The sequence below is a fragment of the Lynx canadensis genome, chromosome D4, assembly GCF_007474595.2.
Source record: "Lynx canadensis isolate LIC74 chromosome D4, mLynCan4.pri.v2, whole genome shotgun sequence".
Taxonomy (NCBI): Eukaryota; Metazoa; Chordata; class Mammalia; order Carnivora; family Felidae; genus Lynx; species Lynx canadensis.
In genome coordinates this window covers 13,958,697-13,976,906 of record NC_044315.2, presented here as the reverse complement: position 1 = coordinate 13,976,906, position 18,210 = coordinate 13,958,697, and the positions used below count along the sequence as shown (strand labels likewise).

General features: G+C 41.0%; 1 protein-coding gene across 3 annotated transcripts in view; it reads left to right on the top strand.

Moving 5' to 3' along the window:
- The window catches only part of CEMIP2 (cell migration inducing hyaluronidase 2), an 85,940-nt gene that overhangs the window by 51,631 nt on the left and 16,099 nt on the right, over window positions 1–18,210 (top strand). For 2 of the 3 annotated variants that reach the window (XM_030293215.2, XM_030293214.1), the window contains exons 13-18: window positions 2,421–2,552; window positions 3,783–3,818; window positions 4,804–4,959; window positions 7,574–7,751; window positions 10,144–10,359; window positions 14,294–14,502. In XM_030293215.2, the coding sequence (XP_030149075.1) occupies window positions 2,421–2,552; window positions 3,783–3,818; window positions 4,804–4,959; window positions 7,574–7,751; window positions 10,144–10,359; window positions 14,294–14,502 (927 nt within the window). The remainder of the gene's footprint in view (window positions 1–2,420; window positions 2,553–3,782; window positions 3,819–4,803; window positions 4,960–7,573; window positions 7,752–10,143; window positions 10,360–14,293; window positions 14,503–18,210) is intronic. The other variant, XM_030293216.1, reaches the window with a different exon arrangement.

Genomic DNA, 18,210 nt, shown 5'->3' with positions numbered 1-18,210 from the left:
ATACAGTCCAGACATGAGTAAGAATGATAAAACACTAACACAATGAGTAATAAACCAGCCCATGAATTAAACATAAGGCTCATGGGATCCAGAAGATATTTAGTCTGTACAACAAAGGGAAAGTTGACTCAACAATTAATCAGATGAGCCTTTCCGTGTGTCTTCAAGATGTGAAATTATTGGCATCCAAAGATGGGAAATTGTAACCCAAGAAAGCTCTTGGTGTCAGATTGGGACGTTTCGTCTAAGGGAATGAAAGAGCACAGAAACCAGGTAGTATTTAAGGCCAAGGCCAATTAAGAGAGGTTGGAAAGTGTGCTGAAAGCTCGTGAATGAGGATGGTGAAAAATTGGGAAAGTTAGCTATCGCCTACAGATCAAGTGGGAAAGAGGTTAGAAGTAAAGGGTTTCCAAGCAAGCAGTCAACAATTGATGTATATGGATTGGAATTTCAGAAAAGGTGAGATGGCTACAGCAGAGAATCAGTGTTGCTTTAGGATCCTTTTTTTCTTTTTTTAACTTTCTTGTAGAACATTGTGTAGTCTTCTTTCCAGAACTCTTCATCTGCTTGATACTGCGTAATGACTGCAAAGCTGTTTGGCAGCAACCGCAATTACCAGAGAGTGGGTGATGGCCCAGACTCAGACATTTCACCTATTAGGTCAGAGCTCTTTAGTGTAAGGGGTCATGTACACAATCTAAGGATGGGTATAAAGCTTCCAGACTGGTCTCCTATGGTCCATTCTCTACAGTCCTTTCACCAAGTAGCAGTGAGTGACCAGTTTATAAGAAAAAAGTGAAATCAGTTGTATCACTTCCTTGATTCCTTGTTTCTGAAGACTGTCCGTCTCCCTCCCCCCTCCCCCATCCACCTGCTTTATTGAGGTATGACTACCATCTAAAAAACTGTGTGTATTTAATGTATACATCTCAGGGAGTTTGGGGATAGGTATACACCCACGAAACCATCACCACCATCAAGGTCATATACATAGCCATCATCTCCCAAAGTTTTCTCACCTTCCTTTATTGTTATCATTAAAAAAATTTAAGAATATTTTTTATGTTTTTGTGGTAAGAACATTTACCCTAAGATCTATTGGCTTAGCAAATTTTAAGTGCACAATAGAGTATTATTAGCTAAGGCACTGTGCTGTATGATAGACCTCTAGAATTTATTTATATTGTATAACTAAAACTTTGTACTCTTTGACCATCACCTGCCTTGTGTCCTGCTCTCCCTAGGCCCTCACATTGCCTGGCATATGCTCACCTCTCTGTCCTCTGCCCCATGCTTCTTACTCTCCAGCCAATTTATTTGTTCCTTGGCCAAGCTCACTCATGCCTAAGGACCTTCTCACTTGCTGTTTTCTGTGCATGTCGTCTTCTCCCATGATAGCATCTACTGTGCCAGCAACTATGGTAATGACATTTGTGCAAATGGTATTTCCTGACTGCATGGTTTGAAACTCTCAGCCTGCTGAATTGGTTTTTGGAAAATTATCTAGTTGTTTCTCCCCCATCCTCACCCCCCAGCTTTGTAAAAATTAAGATAGAAATGATCTTTTTTAAAAAATAGGTGGCCTTGGGACGCCTGGGTGGCTTCGTCAGTTGAGTGTCCTACTCTTGATTTCGGCTTAGGTCATGATCTCATGGTTCATGAGTTTGAGCCCCTTGTTGGCCTCTGTGCTGACAGCATGGAGTCTGCTTAGGATTCTCTCTCTCTCTCTTTCAATAAACAAACATTTAAAAACCAGGTGGCTTTATAGAATTATTTATTTGATTTATATAGTGGTTGACACCAATTTTTTTGACCTTTTCATTAAGGTCCTTGTAAGTGTTGTAGAAGGAAGAGAAAGAAGAAGTAAAATTCAGTCTTTGTAATTGCCAAGTTAATTAAATACACTCTGTTTTAAATTTAGGCATTTTAAATATTGAACTAGTTTTATCTCTGTATCTAAAACATCTCGCTAGCACACAACTCAAATAATACTCTAGTTTGCATATATGTATATTAAAATACCTGATGAATTTATTCAGTGTGTTTATATTAGTGTCATGTAGTTAAGAATTTGTGAAAACATACCAGATTTCCCTGGTCTGAGGTTTTTGTTTATTTGTTTTGAAATGGTTTTAGTGCTTAGAATGTTCTGTAGTGTCCTCTTCTATAATGTAAGTTGCTTTAAAACAATAAGAAAATATGAAAGCAGTTCTTGGGAAACTTCTATAAATAAATGTAATTTTTTTTCAGTATCTGAAATACAAATAAGTTGTAAATTGTGCATTAAGATTTTGTTTGTCTTGGTCATATGTAAATCCTGCCTTCTGACACTTAAGCTTACAATTGTAAAATAAATGATTTCCAATGCTTGTTTAAAAAGTCCTTTTTCTTCTTCTTCTTCTTTTTTTTTAAACTCCAAGGTTTAGGCCTCATCAGGATGCGGACCCTGAAAAGCCACGTGTTGCTGCTTTAATTGACAGGCTCATTTCTTTTAAAAATAATGACAATGGAGCTTGGGTCAGAGGGGGAGACATTGTCGTTCAGAATTCAGCGTAGGTATTCTCTACAAAGTCATTATCTGATGGCACCTATGTGTTTATTTTTTTAAGGCAATTTAAAACAACCCAGTGTGCTGAAAATACAGTGATAGTTTCTGGAATTATATTATTATTATTTTTTAAAATTTATTTATGTTTAGTAATCTCTACACTCAGTGTGGGGCTGGACCTCACAACCCTGAGATCAAGAGTCACCCGCTCTCCTACCTGAGCCAGCGGGCACCCCTGGAATCATGTTACTATTATTACTAACAGACGGGTGAGCTCTGAGGAAGTGTTTGCTCGCGCTCATAGGCAGCAAATGTTTGGAATCGTTCTTTCTGTTGCTTTTATTGGAATTGAACTCATCTGGTGACACGAGAGTTTTTTGATGAGATTGAACAGGAGTTGCGGATTTAACTTTATATAACAAGTATCGTCTATGTCAGAGAGCTAAATAAAGATTTTGAAACTACCTGGATTTTTTTCCCTTCCTTTTGGAAACTCAGAAGTTTTTCTGTTGCTCTCCCACTGCCATTACAAATACAAGTCGTGAATTCCACCTTACTAAGTCTGTTGACTTATGGCTTAATATGACTTGAGGCAGTAAGCATCTTAATTTTTTCCCGTTTGCATAATTTTAGAAGTCTGATGTATGTTGAGCTAAGATTTGGTGTTCAAGAGTCTAGAAAAACATGTTTTTTTTCCGACTGGCACTGACATTAGCTTCTTGGCATTTTACTGTCACCTCTGACTTTCATCATGCAAAAAATTAGTTTTGTATTAAATCTGTAGAAATAGCTTGGGTATTAATGTTGAAAAATTGGAAGAGAATCCCATGACCTAATTGTTTTCAAAAATAGTCATAAAAATAATATAGCTCACATTTGTGTGCTGGTTACTGTGTACAGGCACTGTCCTAAAGGGTTGGCATCAATTAGTATGTTCAATGCCCTCAAGTATCCATTGAGGAAGGTTATGTTCTCGGTTCAACTTCTAGGTGAGAAAACTGAGGGAGAGTCAAGGTGAATGCCTTACCCAAGGTCATGTGGCCCGTAATCAGCAACGCTATCTTCACTGTGGAGTGTGTGCTTTAAGTTATTGGGAAGTGAAACATTTTCTTGTGGTCTTGGGGAGTAAACATTATTGGAACCTCCTGGATTTTCCCAAAAATTAAATATTGAGAGAAATTATCTCTTACATGAGGTGATAAATTAAATGTTCTTTTATTCTGTTTTCTCATAGATTTGCAGATAATGGAATAGGACTGACCTTTGCCAGGTTTGTAATTGTTTTTAAAACACTTATCTGATTATTTCAAAGCTGTAAGGTAAAACAGCCCTGGTTTTGTGTGTGTGTGTGTGTGTGTGTGTGTGTGTGTGTGTGTGTGTTTGGCAGGGAGGGGTGCGTTTGATCACACATGGATTGTTCTATCATTATGTTGGCAGTTGAAAAAACAAACAAAACAGCACCCACTTCCTGATACCACTAGAGGGCCAAAATACATTTTTCTTAATTACTTGAATTCACACCAAAGTCATAGGTTAATATAGCTGGAATTCTGTAGAAGGATTGGCCTGTCATATTTTTTGGCTTAGGAGAAAACACTTGAGAGGAAGGGAAGAAAAGTTGGGAGCATATTAAATATTTTCTTTCTTAGGGGCGCCTGGGTGGCTCAGTCGGTTAAGTGTCCGACTTCAGCTCAGGTCATGATCTCACAGCTGGTGAGTTTGAGCCCCGCATCAGGCTCTGCACTGACAGCTCAGAGCCTGGAGCCTGCTTGAGATTCTGTATCTCCCCACCCCACCTCCTCTCAAACATAAATAAACATTAAAAAAAATATTTAAATATTTTCTTTCTTAGAACCTGGTCTAATTTTGCAGTGATCTTTAAGAACCGAACTTTTAATGTTACATATTTTTCTCCAGACAAGAGTTATTTGGGTACTGTCTTAAATATGACTGTCATCTAACTGTTAAACTCAGGGCAAGTTCATCCCCCATGTACAATACTGTTGTTGGAGACTAAAATAATCAATTGTTGCTGTTAAGTGAAATGTCACCTGTTGCATGTGCAAACCATGTATTAATTTATACGAGGTATGTTCACAGCTTAGAAGGACTTTTTGATGACTTGATAATATGCATTAGAAAAAGCTCCTATCTGTTTTGCAAATTTTTAGCTTTTAAGTTATGGCGTGTCTGGATTTGAGGGCCAATTTAAATTTCCTGGAGGTGGGAGGTAACGGTTATTCTCATTTTAACAGTGATGGAAGCTTCCCCAGTGATGAAGGTTCCAGCCAGGAGGTATCCGAATCTCTCTTTGTTGGGGAGAGCAGGAATTATGGCTTTCAGGGTGGTCAGAACAAATATGTAGGCACTGGAGGAATAGACCAGAAGCCTCGGACCCTACCTAGGAACAGGTAAGCATTGCTTTAGCAGTAGACTGTTAAATTTGAACAATAAATGAAAACCTCACCCTTATCGGAAGTTTCTGCAGTAATCCTGGGTGCATTGGTTCCCTCCCTCTGTGATGGTTTTCCCCACCTTATCTTATTATTATTGCTATTATTATTATTATCATTATTATTATATCATTACTATTACAACTGGGTAGACTCTGGAATTTTGGAGCATTAACTATCAAGCACTTTCTAGATTTCATTATTAATTATGTAACGAAGGAAACTATCTTGTTTTTCATTCCTTGCTTAAGGCCTTATATAAGCTGCTGACTTTTTTGTTTTCTTCTTTCTTGAGCCACAGAAAGTGGCCAAACTGTAAACTATGACGTTAGGTCACTCTTGCCTCAATTTGTGAGGTGGGTTTGCAGAAATAGCCACTGGAAAAAGGAAATAACTTACTGAAAAAAGTCCTAGAAAATAAGAGTTGACAGATGCCAAAGCTGACTCAAAACCGAACCACGGCTGTGTAATTACCAGTGTTTCAGCTGTACAGAGTAGACTTTTGGCATGTTTTCTGTCAAAATAATCACAGAGTCATTAAAATAGTACTTAGCACCAGAAAGATACTTTAGAGCTTTTAGGGAACTAGTAAGTAATTAACCCATACCTCGGTTCTGAGACCCAGTTTGGAATTGTCCTCATTTTACTTGTGAGAAAAACAGAGAACAACTCATGTTCTGAAGGTCTCATGTTGGACCCGCTGCCAGAATTCATCAAGCATCAGTTCCCTTAAAGTTATACACGGTAGGTGGGCACTGGGCTAGGATGGGTCAGGGGGATGGGCCACACAGACCGCTCACTTTGAGGGGCAGCGCGGTGAGTGTTGGCAAAAGGGCTTTTACTAGCCTCTGGCAAAGAGTGAGCTTGGTTCCACTCCCCCTTTGCTTGTTGTTGGGAAATCCTGAATGCCCTTATAAGCTACGCTCTGTGTAGCCCTCCTGTTAGTCAGACTGTGGAAGCCATGAGGGAAGAAACTTCATGGATTTTTAATAGCTAACGTTTATTAAGTGCTTGCCATGTGTCAGGCCCCGTTCTAAATACTTTATTCTTCACTTAATCCTCGCAAAGCCCAGTGAGGTAGGTACTGTCATTATCCTGCTTTATAAATGAGGAGCTTACTAAAAGTAGCTGAGGTGGGATTCAAACCCTGTTAGTCTGCCTTCATCGCTGTGATGTGCCTGTCAAGATTGGGCTGTAGCTGTCTCTTCTAATGTGTAACGAAAAATAGCTGTATATTGGCTAGCGTTTGGCTACAGTATGATGGTGCCCAATTCCATTCTTTTCACTTGACATTGGCCTCTAGTGTTTTTCTTTTTCTTTTCTCTCTCTCTCTCTCTTTCTTTTTTCTTTTTCTTTTTTGAGAGAGAGTGCACACTCATGAGTGGGGGGGGGGGCAAAGGAAGGAGAGGGGCAGAGAGAATCTTAAGCAGGCCCCACCACCAGCGTGGAGCCCGCCATGGAACTCGATCTCACAACTGTGAGATCATGAGCGAAGCCAAAATCGAGAGTTGGACGCTCAATCGACTGAGCCACCCAGGCGCCACCCCCTCCATTTTTCTTTTTTAATCGAAGTATAGTTGACATACAATATTATGTTAGTTTCAGGTGTACAAAATTTTGATTCGATGTGGCCTTCAGATTTGTTTCAAAATTCTTATCGCTTCTTCATGAAGGAAGATTTTCGAAAACAAAGAGTCCTCCTTGGTCAGTGGAGCCAGTGTTTATTTTACTGTATCTTTACAACTTTTTCTATGAGAGAGAGCCATTTTGGATATATCCTTAGACGTTCATCAAGGTGCATAGGTTTTTAAGCAGGCTACTTCATTTTCTTGCTGGCATGTATGTTTTCACTGTAAAACACTGCCAAGTTGTAAACTGATGTTGCTGTAGGAATCCTCTGCAGTGCCGTTAAAGAATTTAACAGGGGGAGAAACCTAAGGGATCCAGAATATTATGGGTTTTGTACCTTAATTATGATTAATGATATATGATTAGTAGGTTAAGGAGTTTGTGTTTGAACAGAAAGGAGGAAAATGAATAAACCAAATTTCTCAATCCAGCCAACCCCTTTGACATAGTAAGCCTTGAGGATTTACACTTTTATGCTTTTAAGTGTATCATTTCATCTTATTACTATCATTTAGTGGCTTGAAAGGAGGTTCTCTCTGTGAAAGCACAGATTGGTCTTTTATTCTCCTGCCAGAGATTTTGGAACCAAAACCAAAGTATAGGAGTTCCCAAATAAAAGGTCTCGACTGAGTTGATTCAAGGAAGCAAAAATCACCTCTTCAGAGAGGCCTCCGTTCTGTCCAAAACAGCGTCTTTCTTCTACCCAACCTATTGTATTACCGTGTCTCTGCCTGCACAACACTCACTGCCTGAAATTATCCTTGTTTTTCTGTTTGCCTTTTCCACCGTTCTGCTCGGGGATTTTGTCATGGTACCGCAGTATCCTAGAATTGTGCTTAGCGTGTATGAGATATTCAACAGTGTTTATAAAACAAACTTGTAAGTGACGTGCCGGTGCAGGGATGGGCCCATGCACACTAAACACAATCTTGTATTTCAACAGGACGTTCCCAATTAGAGGCTTTCAGATTTATGACGGGCCCATTCATCTAACCAGGTGCACTTTCAAAAAATATGTGCCAACTCCAGATAGGTACACCAGTGCTATCGGCTTCCTTGTGAAGAATCCCTGGCAGATAACTCCCAGGAATAACATCTCCCTCGTGAAGTTTGGTCCACACGTAAGTATGTTCTTACGGTACCTATGTGGTGACCACGACAGGAGCAAGAGGGGTAGCACATCCCCAGAGACAAACACACGAACCAAGTGTTCGTACTCAGTCTTTACAGCTGGGAGGAGAAGTACGTGCAAAAGAGACTCCTCATTCCATGCATGCTGTCCCGTTGAGTTCAAGGTGAGAACAGAAATCCCATGTGACCAGGGGTATTTTTGACATTCAAGTGATATCTCGAAAGGGACAGTGTCTTAAAGTGATAGCGTGGGACTGAGGATAGTAGAGTTTCATAGGAACCAGAGGACATAGGATTTGGGGAAGTTCATTGTGATAATCTGTGAAGCGATTTGAGTTCTGCCTGGTATTCTACTTGTCTGGGGCTTATTCTTTTGGGGAAACAGGACAAAAGGATGGGGAAGAAGAGGAGTCCTGGGGTGGTATAAAGCAAATATGGATAAAAACTGTCGGAAGGTTTTTACGAAGACTGCAAAGAAGACTGAGAAATCATTGTTTACAGTACAGTGGCCCACGGGAATCGTTTGTTTTCTTAGTAGTTTCATCGGTGACCCCTGTACCGTTAGTACACAGGACAGTAAGGTTACGTACCTCTCCCTCCACCATCTTGCCAGTTCCAAAATGACCTTGGTACGTGGAGATTGAGTCTCAGACCATCTCGCTCGCCGCTTCCACAGGCGGCCGCGACTGGGAAGTGGCTCATGCCTCTCTCATTCACGTCCATGGGCTGACTCTGTGGTAGCCTAGTTTAAAATAGAACATGAGATAGTTTACCAAAGCCTGTATCTGGTTTTCCAGAATGGCTGAGGCAGGAAACAGAGGCACAGGTGCAAATTGGGATGCCAGCTTGGTTGGCTGGCTCTCTTTTCGGCCGCGTGACTGCAGGGGAAGAGGGAGGGCGACACTAGCAGGCAGCTTCCCACGTGAATAAATAGGACGGTCTTTGGAGCAGCTCTCCAGTGTGGAGGCCGGGTGTTCACCTGCTGTGCACACAGACCTCCATACATGGAGCTGCAGTGACGACGACACAGTCGTTCTGAGAAACAGTTCATCAGGTGTTGTGTTGGTTGTGGAGTTCCGACTTCTAACATCCCTGCCGTGCAAACGCGGTGGTCATCATCCAGGAGGTCCGGTGGTGCTCACGCCCTGGGAACAGCTTGTAAAGGGAATGGTTTGCCACATTTGTGCTCCCTGAAAAGTGGGAAACATGCCCAGACTTCTCTTAGGTTTAACAACAGGATGTACAAGGGAAATGAGAAAAAAAGCCTGCGACTAAGAACCTAGAGCCAGCCACGTGTCCCAGACATCAGTGATTTTTCATTGAATTGCTTATCATTTAGACGTTCAGTTTGACTTTAAATCATCTGAGCATGATGGGGCACCTGGGTGACTCAGTCAGTTAAGTGTCTGACTTTGGCTCAGGTCATGATCTCAGGGTTGGTGAATTCGAGCCCCCATATCGGGCTTGCTGCTGTCAGTGTAGAGCCTGCTTTGGATCCTCTCTCTCTACTCCTACCCTGCTTGTGCTCTCTCTCTCTGTCAAAAAAAAAAAAAAAAAAGTGTGTCTGCACCCCTTGAATAGTATGAATAATTTACCACTAATAAGAAGCAGCTAAAGACTATAAAACATGTAATCTGCAGCCTGCTTCGCAGTTGTGTACTACATGTTTAATAAAAGCTTTAAATTAACTCTACCTGATATAAAAATTACTGAGCTGGGTTTGGTCTACGTTGACGAGAAAGTAACATACACTTTCTAGCAGATTCGAGTGAGTTCAGTGGTCACCCAGCATACCAAGGCAACACTTGGCCTTTGTTTTGATTTGGAACTGTACATGTTTTTTGGTGGGGGGGGGGGGTAAGGAGTCAAATGAACAAGCAGCTAAAGCATTTGGAGTGAAATAAAATGATGAACTAACTCAGAAGATAGAATTTATAACAGACTTTATTTAATCAAGGTATAATTTGCATACAGGGACATGCACACATCCTAAGTGTCAGGTTTATAATTTTTAACAAATATGCATGGCTCCATATTTCCCTTCCCCACAACTGTTCTGATTCTCTTACCATAGGTTAGTTTTGTCTGGAGAGCAGGTCATAGTTTTTAAGTGGAAGATAAAGGGAAACACCAGCTATATTTTTAACATTTGCCACTTGAACTCCACAAGGCTTTGTAATTTCCACCCCCCCCCCCCAACGAACCATGTCATAATTAAGTGAAAACTTCGGGTGCCGCGGTTGACAACTATGAACGGTGACTCAGAACTGCTCTGACCTCAAAGCAGTTGTAAGGGATGTGCAGTTGGATCCTTGCAGGGGACGCTGGCCGGGAATGCAGAAGCCTTCATTTTGTGATGTCCTTGTCTGTCACTGCTGGCAGGTCTCTCTGAATGTCTTCTTTGGGAAGCCTGGCCCCTGGTTTGAAGATTGTGAGCTGGATGGTGATAAGAACTCCATATTCCACGACATCGACGGCTCTGTGACAGGATACAAGGATGCGTATGTGGGAAGAATCGACAATTACCTGATCCGCCACCCAAGCTGCGTGAATATTACCAAATGGAATGCAGTGGTCTGCAGCGGGAACTATGCCCAGGTAGGCCAGAATGCTCTGTGGTGCCTGATTCCTAACCAGCTCCTAATAGTACCACTTCCACGAGGAGTACTCCTCTGCTCCTCAGCATGGTCGATACTTTCCAAGGCATGACCTTCCTTTAGGAAAAAAGAAAAAAAAAATCATTAGGAGTCATGGACTCAGACAAACTTTTTTAAGTTTATTTATTTAGAGAGAGAGAAAAAGAGCGTATGTGAACAAGCCCGGGAGAGGGGCAGAGAGAGAGGGAGAGAGAATCCCATGCAGGCTCTGCACTGTTAACATGGAGCCCGACATAGGGCTGGAACTCACAAACAGTGAGGTCACGACCTGAACAGAGATCAAGAGTCAGACGCTTAATAGACTGAGCCACTTTGGTGCCCCATGGACTCGTACAGTTTTATTTAAGGTTCCACTGCTCCAAATTAATTAAACAGGTGGAAAAGTGGGTCCAACAGAAATAGTACGACTCGCCCTTGGTTAAATATAGTTGGGATATGGTTGGCGTGAGAACCCATATTTCCTGAGTCGTAGGCCACATTTCCTTGTCATGCGACAGCTGTGCCCCCTGAGAGGGGGATTTATTCTTTGCTCTCAGGGTCATTATCTCTACTAAATTAGGGAATCTGGCAGAGGGATGAAGATGGGAAGGAGTCTCCTGACTTACTTTAAAGGAGTATTAGCTTCTTTGTTGTGGGATTTCTTATTCCAATATGGAAAAAAAAAAATGTTATTCTTGTCTAAGTCCTGGGAAGGACAAGGAAAAAATGGAGAATTAACTCTAGTAAAGAAGAAAACATGGTTTAAAATGTAATTTCTTTTTTCCTTTCATTTTATTCTTTAAAAAAAAAATTTTTTTTAATGTTTATTTTTGAGAGAAATAGAGCCTGAGTGGGGAAGGGACAGAGAGAGAGGGAGACACAGAATCTGAAGCAGGCTCCAGGCTGTCAGCACAGAGCCCAACATGGAGCTCGAACCCACGAACCCTGGGATCATGACCTGAGCTGAAGTCGGAAGCTCAACCAACTGAGCCACCCGGGTGCCCCCTTTCATTTTATTCCTAATCAGAATTGCCTGCTAAAACTAAGTAACCTATCAATACCTAGGAAGCTATAGACATTCTAGAATTACAAGGTGCTTTGGTGGCTCTGTCGTTTAAGCATCCAACTCTTGAACTCAGCTCAGGTCTTGATCTCAGGGTTGTGAGTTCAAGTCTCACACTGGGCTCCACACTGAGCACGAAGCCTACTTAAATAAAAAAAAGAAATTTTAGAATTAAAACAAAAAGCTTTTAGCTCCTTTTTGTAGCTATAGTTTTAGTTAAGTTTCGTGTGTATGTGTCTGTCTGAAAGTGGTGTGTACTCACCAAGGAAATAAAAAAATTATTATAGATGCATCTGTCAACCCTTTGGATTTCAAGTGTATTTGAGAATGTGAACCTGATCCTTCCATCTTATAAAGCAGAGTAGTAATTCACTTTTTACTGAAGGATGAGGAAAGAAATAAGTCATCTAATACTTGCTAGGAGGCTCTGGGAATGGTAGGACCACAGGTCAGAAATTTTTTCCTGAGAATTTGGGATTTGGGCTGGGGGCCCAGATCTGCAGACATTTGTAGAAGACTTTATGTCTTTAAGCGAAGGGTAGAACACCTGGATCTCAAGATAGAATAACAATTACTTAGCTGTTTGTAAATATATTTTAATGGGATGCTTGTTTTTTGCTAACCCAAGGGTTAAAGGGGCTCAGGAAAAAAGGTGGTAACATAGGAGAATTAAGGTAATATGTGCTACCTCATATCTTCCCGGATTTGGAAGAAGGGAGGAGATCTATCTATCTATCTATCTATCTCCCATTATATATTATATATAACCTGTTATATATAACTTGTTTTTTATGTTATGAGCTAGTTTTAATATTTTATTATTTTAATTTATATTTTGTAATATATACATGTATATATATGACATTTATATAACCTATAAATAAATACAGGTTAAATATAAACATTTTTAAAAACAATATGTATTATATATAACCTACAGGTTAAATATAAACCTGTGTTTAAAAATAAGTATGTTATGGGGTGCCTGGGTGGCTCAGTCAGTTAAGCGTCCGACTTCGGCTCAGGTCATGATCTCACAGTTCCATGGGTTCAAGCCCCACGTTGGGCTCTGTGCTGACAGCTCAGAGCCTGGAGCCTGCTTCAGATTCTGTGTCTCCCTCTCTCTCTGCCCCTCCCCTGTTCACACTCTGTCTCTGTCTCAAGAATTAATAAACATTAAAATAATAATAATTAAAAAAATAAGTATGTTATTTGTAGTAACTATAATATATAGTACATACTAAATATATATATATTTAAATGAAGACAGTCAGTAATCTCAAAATATATATTTCCCATCTATTTTAAATCTTTAAGTGGTATCAGAAAGGAGAGTATTGTGTTGAAACACAAATGAGACTTAAGCTTTCCTGGCTCAATATGTACAAAACTGTAGAAATGACAGGAAGAAAAATAGAGAAATATTGTGGATTAAATACAGTATTCTGCAAATGTTTTAAGACTTCTGGGGAATCCTGTTACAGGATACTGATTTGCTTTAGGAAATTGTTCTGAGGTTTGTTCTTTAGAGGATGCATTTGGGGAAGGTTTTGTTTTGGCAGAGCAAGGGCTCAAATACCACTGGAATAAATTCAGAATTCTCAAAGTTGTCTCTGTTTAATATATTTTGCCGGTTTTTGTAAAGTGCTTTATAAAGCCTTTTTTTTTTCTTTTTGAATGGGTGAAAAATGACTTCTTGGGCTGATGTAGGTCATGGAAAATGAAAAGCCGAAGCTCTAAGATATTTCAATTTTCCATCTCTTGTTTTAGAGAAAAGGCTTTCAGATTTGACTGGAGGGTATCAGGTTTCACGTTAATTTACGGGTTTTTTTTGGATGTGTGTTCTTCAGACTGAGGTATTTCTTTGACAAGCTGTGTAAGCCGCAAAGGCTTTATATTCTGATGAATAAGCTGGCCCGTTGTGGCGGAGGAGATGATGAAGATCTTGGCTAGCAGAATGCTTGGTCTGGTTTTACCATTTCAGTTTAAGTAGGGCTTCATTTTAAGTATAACTTACGATGAAGTTGGCTTCTACTCATTTAGTCTGGCTCAGATCACAGAACCTCTGTTCTGAAAGTAGAGACACTGGACTTTGTGCTGGAAATGTTTGTTTAGCTATTTAAGCTTTTGCTCTCTCCTCCTTACTTCTTTTTAAAAGTTTGTATCAAGCTTTTAGTTTTAATTCCAGTAGACTTAACATATAGTGTTCGTGTCAGGTGTATAATATAGTGATTCAGCAATTCTATACATCACTCAGTGCTCACCATGGTAAGTGTGCTTTAAAAAAAAAATTTTAAGTGTTTGTTTATTTTTGAGAGGGAAGGGAGGGGCGGAGAGAGAGGGAGACACAAAATCTGAAGTAGGCTCTAGGCTCCGGGCTGTCAGCACGGAGCCTGACGCAGGGCTTGAACCCACGAACCTCGAGATCATGAACTGAAGTTGGACGCTCAACCGACTGAGCCACCCAGGTGCCCTGATAAGTGTATTAATCCCCATCACCTATTTCACCCATCCCCTCACCCACCTCCCCCTCTGGGAACCACCAGTTTGTTCTCTGTAGTTAAGAGTCTTCTTCCCTTTCATTCTTTTTTTTTTTTTTGTAACGTTTATTTATTTTTGAGACAGAGAGAGACAGAGCATGAACGGGGGAGGGTCAGAGAGAGGGAGACACAGAATCCGAAACAGGCTCCAGGCTCTGAGCCATCAGCACAGAGCCCGAGGCGGGGCTCGAACTCACGGACCGCGAGATCATGACCTGAGCCGAAGTCAGCTGCTCAACTGACTGAGCCACCCAGGCGCCCCCTTCCCTTTCATTCTTAATTGTTTTTTGAAGGTTTATGTCCAGACATGGAGCACTCAGAATCTGACGATGACCATCGCACGAGATGAGTATCCCTCCTATCCGATGGTGCTCCGAGGCATTAACCAGAAGGCCACCTTTCCACAGTACCAGCCTGTGATCATGCTGGAGAAGGGCTATACCATTCACTGGAATGGGCCTGCCCCACGGACTGCTTTTCTATACCTCATAAACTTCAACAGGTATGTCTCTCTTACGGTTACTTCAAGTAGCTGAGCAAGTTGTAATTTAGTGGAGAAAAATTATCACTTTTCTGTAGCGAGTTAAGAATGCCAGTTTTCATGTACTTTGTTCTTCTCATGTGGAGGCTGTATGTATTTTATGCTGATGAGATTAAGCAATTGAATCCTGTCATTTTAAAAACATTTCTTATTGTCTATGGTCAAGGTATTATGTGCAGAAAGCCATTAGGTTATAATATAGTCTGCTGAATACTTTAATGCCCCATAGCTGAGATGGAAAGAAGTTTTATCCGGTATTCCAACTGAGCACTTGGTAATCAAGAACATGAAAAGATTTTTGAGGCCAAGTTCAGACTTGGCAGAGGAGAGTCGTGTGATTTTGTTTTTAAGTGTTTTTTTGTTTTTTTTTTTAAGGATTATTTATTTGTTTCAAAAGAGAGAGAGAGAGAAAGCATGAGCAAATAGGGTAGGGGCAGAGAGAGAGAGAGAGGGCGAGAGAGAGAATCCTAGGCAGGCTCCATGCTGTCAGCACAGAGCCCAACGTGGGGCTGGAGCCCATGAACCGTTAGATCACAATCTGAGCCAAAATCAAGAGACAGATGTTTAACTGTCTGAGCCACCCAGGTGCCTCTGAGGAAGGGATACTAAGTGTTTTGTCTTGTTATAAAAACAATACCTTTGAGAAAAAGCTGGTTCTGCTCAGGGACTGATGGATTCAGCGTGTTAAGAGCATAGGGTGCCTCAGGGGAGGTGACAGAAGATGCTGGAAGGGAGGGATGGGATTATTTTGAAAGGTAGAGGTAACCAATCTATTTATATGTGATGGTTAACCTATGAGACTCCATGAAACTGCTCAGATATGTACTGGAAAAATCAAAATGGCTTGTTCACCTGGCTGGTCTTAAAGCTCTGACTTGTTAGAACTCTCTTAAAACGCTCTCTTGAAATGAACAGAGGGAGGCATAGAACATGTAGGAATTCAGCTCTGAATAGGTCACTTCCAAGGATCGGTGAATATCAGCGGGTTCTGAGTTGTTAGATCTCGCACATCCTCTAAACTGGACCATTGCTGCTTTCCTATAATACTTGCTGCGCTTTCTCTGTTCCTTTGCTGGAGAATCACAGCCTTGCCTACTGAGTCAACCAAGGCAAAAATCCCAGGAGTCATCACTGACTCTTCTTTTTCTTCATCCCTTCCCATCAGTGACCAAACCCTGTTAGCTCTGTCTCCTTAATGTTGTTTGCATCTCTCCTCTTCTTTCCACCTCTGGATGCTTGTGGCTGAGTTCAGGCCATTATCATCTGTTGCCTGGATTCTGTTCTATCTCCTCATCTCTAATCCTTAGTTCACAATGTGTCTGGGGGGCAGTTTCCTAAAAGCCAGTATGATATTATCGCTCCCATGAGTGAGCAGCGGAGAAGGCAATGAAAGAAACAAATGATAGCTATAGAGGCTCGAGGAGAAATGTCAGCGATCAGTAGTTCGAAGAATTGTATCTGGCAGGTTACGAACTTGAGGTGAGGTATTACAACCACGTGGTATGCAGGATTCTATAAGTATCACATGTAACTTTTGAACAAATACTGAGCAAGTAAAAATATTTTAAAGTGAAAAGAGGCTGAGCCCAGAAGTTTCAAAAATCTGCATGGGCTTTTGAAGTTTAGTCAGACTTCCCTTGCTTAAGTAGCTCAGAGTTTGTAAAAATTACATCATGGGCAGAGGCAAGATGAGGAGACAGATAATTTTTTTCTTCTCAAATTTAATATGATCATGGAGCGGTCATAGGTTTTGTCACAGTGCCTCTTCTGCAAATAACACTTTAAACATGATAAAAGCTGTACGTATTCCTTAAACAAAATAAAGAAAATAGAGAAAAACATGAGGAAAATGGGAAAAAAAAACCCTAGAATTCTTCTAATCGAAGTGAGACATTACAAACGTATTGTTCTCTCTCTCCGCCCTCACGTGTTTTCTGAGCATATAGATAAACCAAGATTTATTTAACTACTCTCTTCCTCCATGAACATTTAGTGTTTCTTCTGCCAGCCTCTCCATATCCCCCTTTTGCTATTATAAATGATATGACACAGAGCATCTTTTCTTAGACATTTTTGGTCTGCATTTCTAATTATTCTTTAGTGAAAGTACTGGTAAAATCTGCATGAATAATTTTAAGGCCTTGTTACGTGTTGTTTCAATGCTTAAAGTGTTTTGTTTTTTTTTTTTTTTTTTTTTTTGAGAGAGAGAGAGAGAGAGAGAGAACAAGCAGGGTGGGGCAGAGAGAGAGAGAAAGAGAGAATCCCAAGTGGGCTCAGCGCAGAGCCTGATGCGGGGCTCAGATTCACAAACGGCTCACGACCAGAGCCGATACCATTAGTTGGACCGTTAACTGACTGAGCCACCAGGTGCCCCTAAAAATTCTTTAGAAGAGGGGGCATCCGGGTGGCTAAGTTGGTTAAGCATGCAATTTTGGCTCAGGTCATGATCTCACAGTTCGTGGGTTCAAGCCCAGCATTGGGCTCTCTGCTGTTAGCGGGAACGCAGTTTAGATCCTCTCTCCCCTTCTCTCTCTGCCCCTCCCCTGCGTGTTGTCTCTCTTTCTCCAAATAAATAAATAAACTTAAAAAAAATTCTTTAGAATAGTAGTGATTTATATAACCTTGCCAATGTACTTAATGCCATGGAACTGTGGAGTTAAAATGGATAAAAAGATGATATTTTTTGTTACATATATTTTACCACAACTTAAAAAATGCCTGAAGGGGCGCCTGGTGGCTCAGTCATTTAGGCATCTGACCTTGCCTCAGGTCATGATCTCGCCATTCCTGAGTTTGAGCCTCACGTTGGGTTCTGTGCTGACAGCTTGGAGCCTGGAGCTTGCTTCAGATTCTGTGTCTCCCTCTCTCTGCCCCTCCCCTCTTGCACTGTCTCTCTCTCTCTCTCTCTGTCAAAACACACACACACACACACACACACACACACACACAAAACATTAAATCACTTTGGGGCGCCTGGGTGGCGCAGTCGGTTAAGCGTCCGACTTCAGCCAGGTCACGATCTTGCGGTCCGTGAGTTCGAGCCCCGCGTCGGGCTCTGTGCTGACGGCTCAGAGCCTGGAGCCTGTTTCCGATTCTGTGTCTCCCTCTCTCTCTGCCCCTCCCCCGTTCATGCTCTGTCTCTCTCTGTCCCAAAAATAAATAAACGTTGAAAAAAAAAATTTAAAAAAAAAAATCACTTAAAAAAAATTCCCCCAAACAGCAAATGATTTAAAAAAGGGAAATATTTTTAATTGTTTTCAGAAAGTATTGATTTTATATCTAAAGATAGGACATCAGATAAGGAAAAAACACCATGGTAATTTGGTAATATGCATCAAAACTTTAAAAATACATATGCCTTTATATTCAGCAATTTTACCACTAGGTATTTATCCTAAATGCAATAATAAAAGACAAAAACACATTTATAAACAAAATAATTCTTTGAAGGGGCACCTGGCTGGCTCAGTCAGTGGAGCATGCAACTCTTGATCTCAGGGTTGTGAGTTTGAGCCTCAGGTTGGACGCAGAGATTACTTTAAAGAAGATTCTCTTTAGGGACGCCTGGGTGGCTCTGTTGGTTAGCGTCAGACTTCGGCTGTGGTCATGATCTCATAGTTTGTGAGTTTGAACCCCACGTCGGGCTCTGTGCTGACAGCCTGGAGCCTG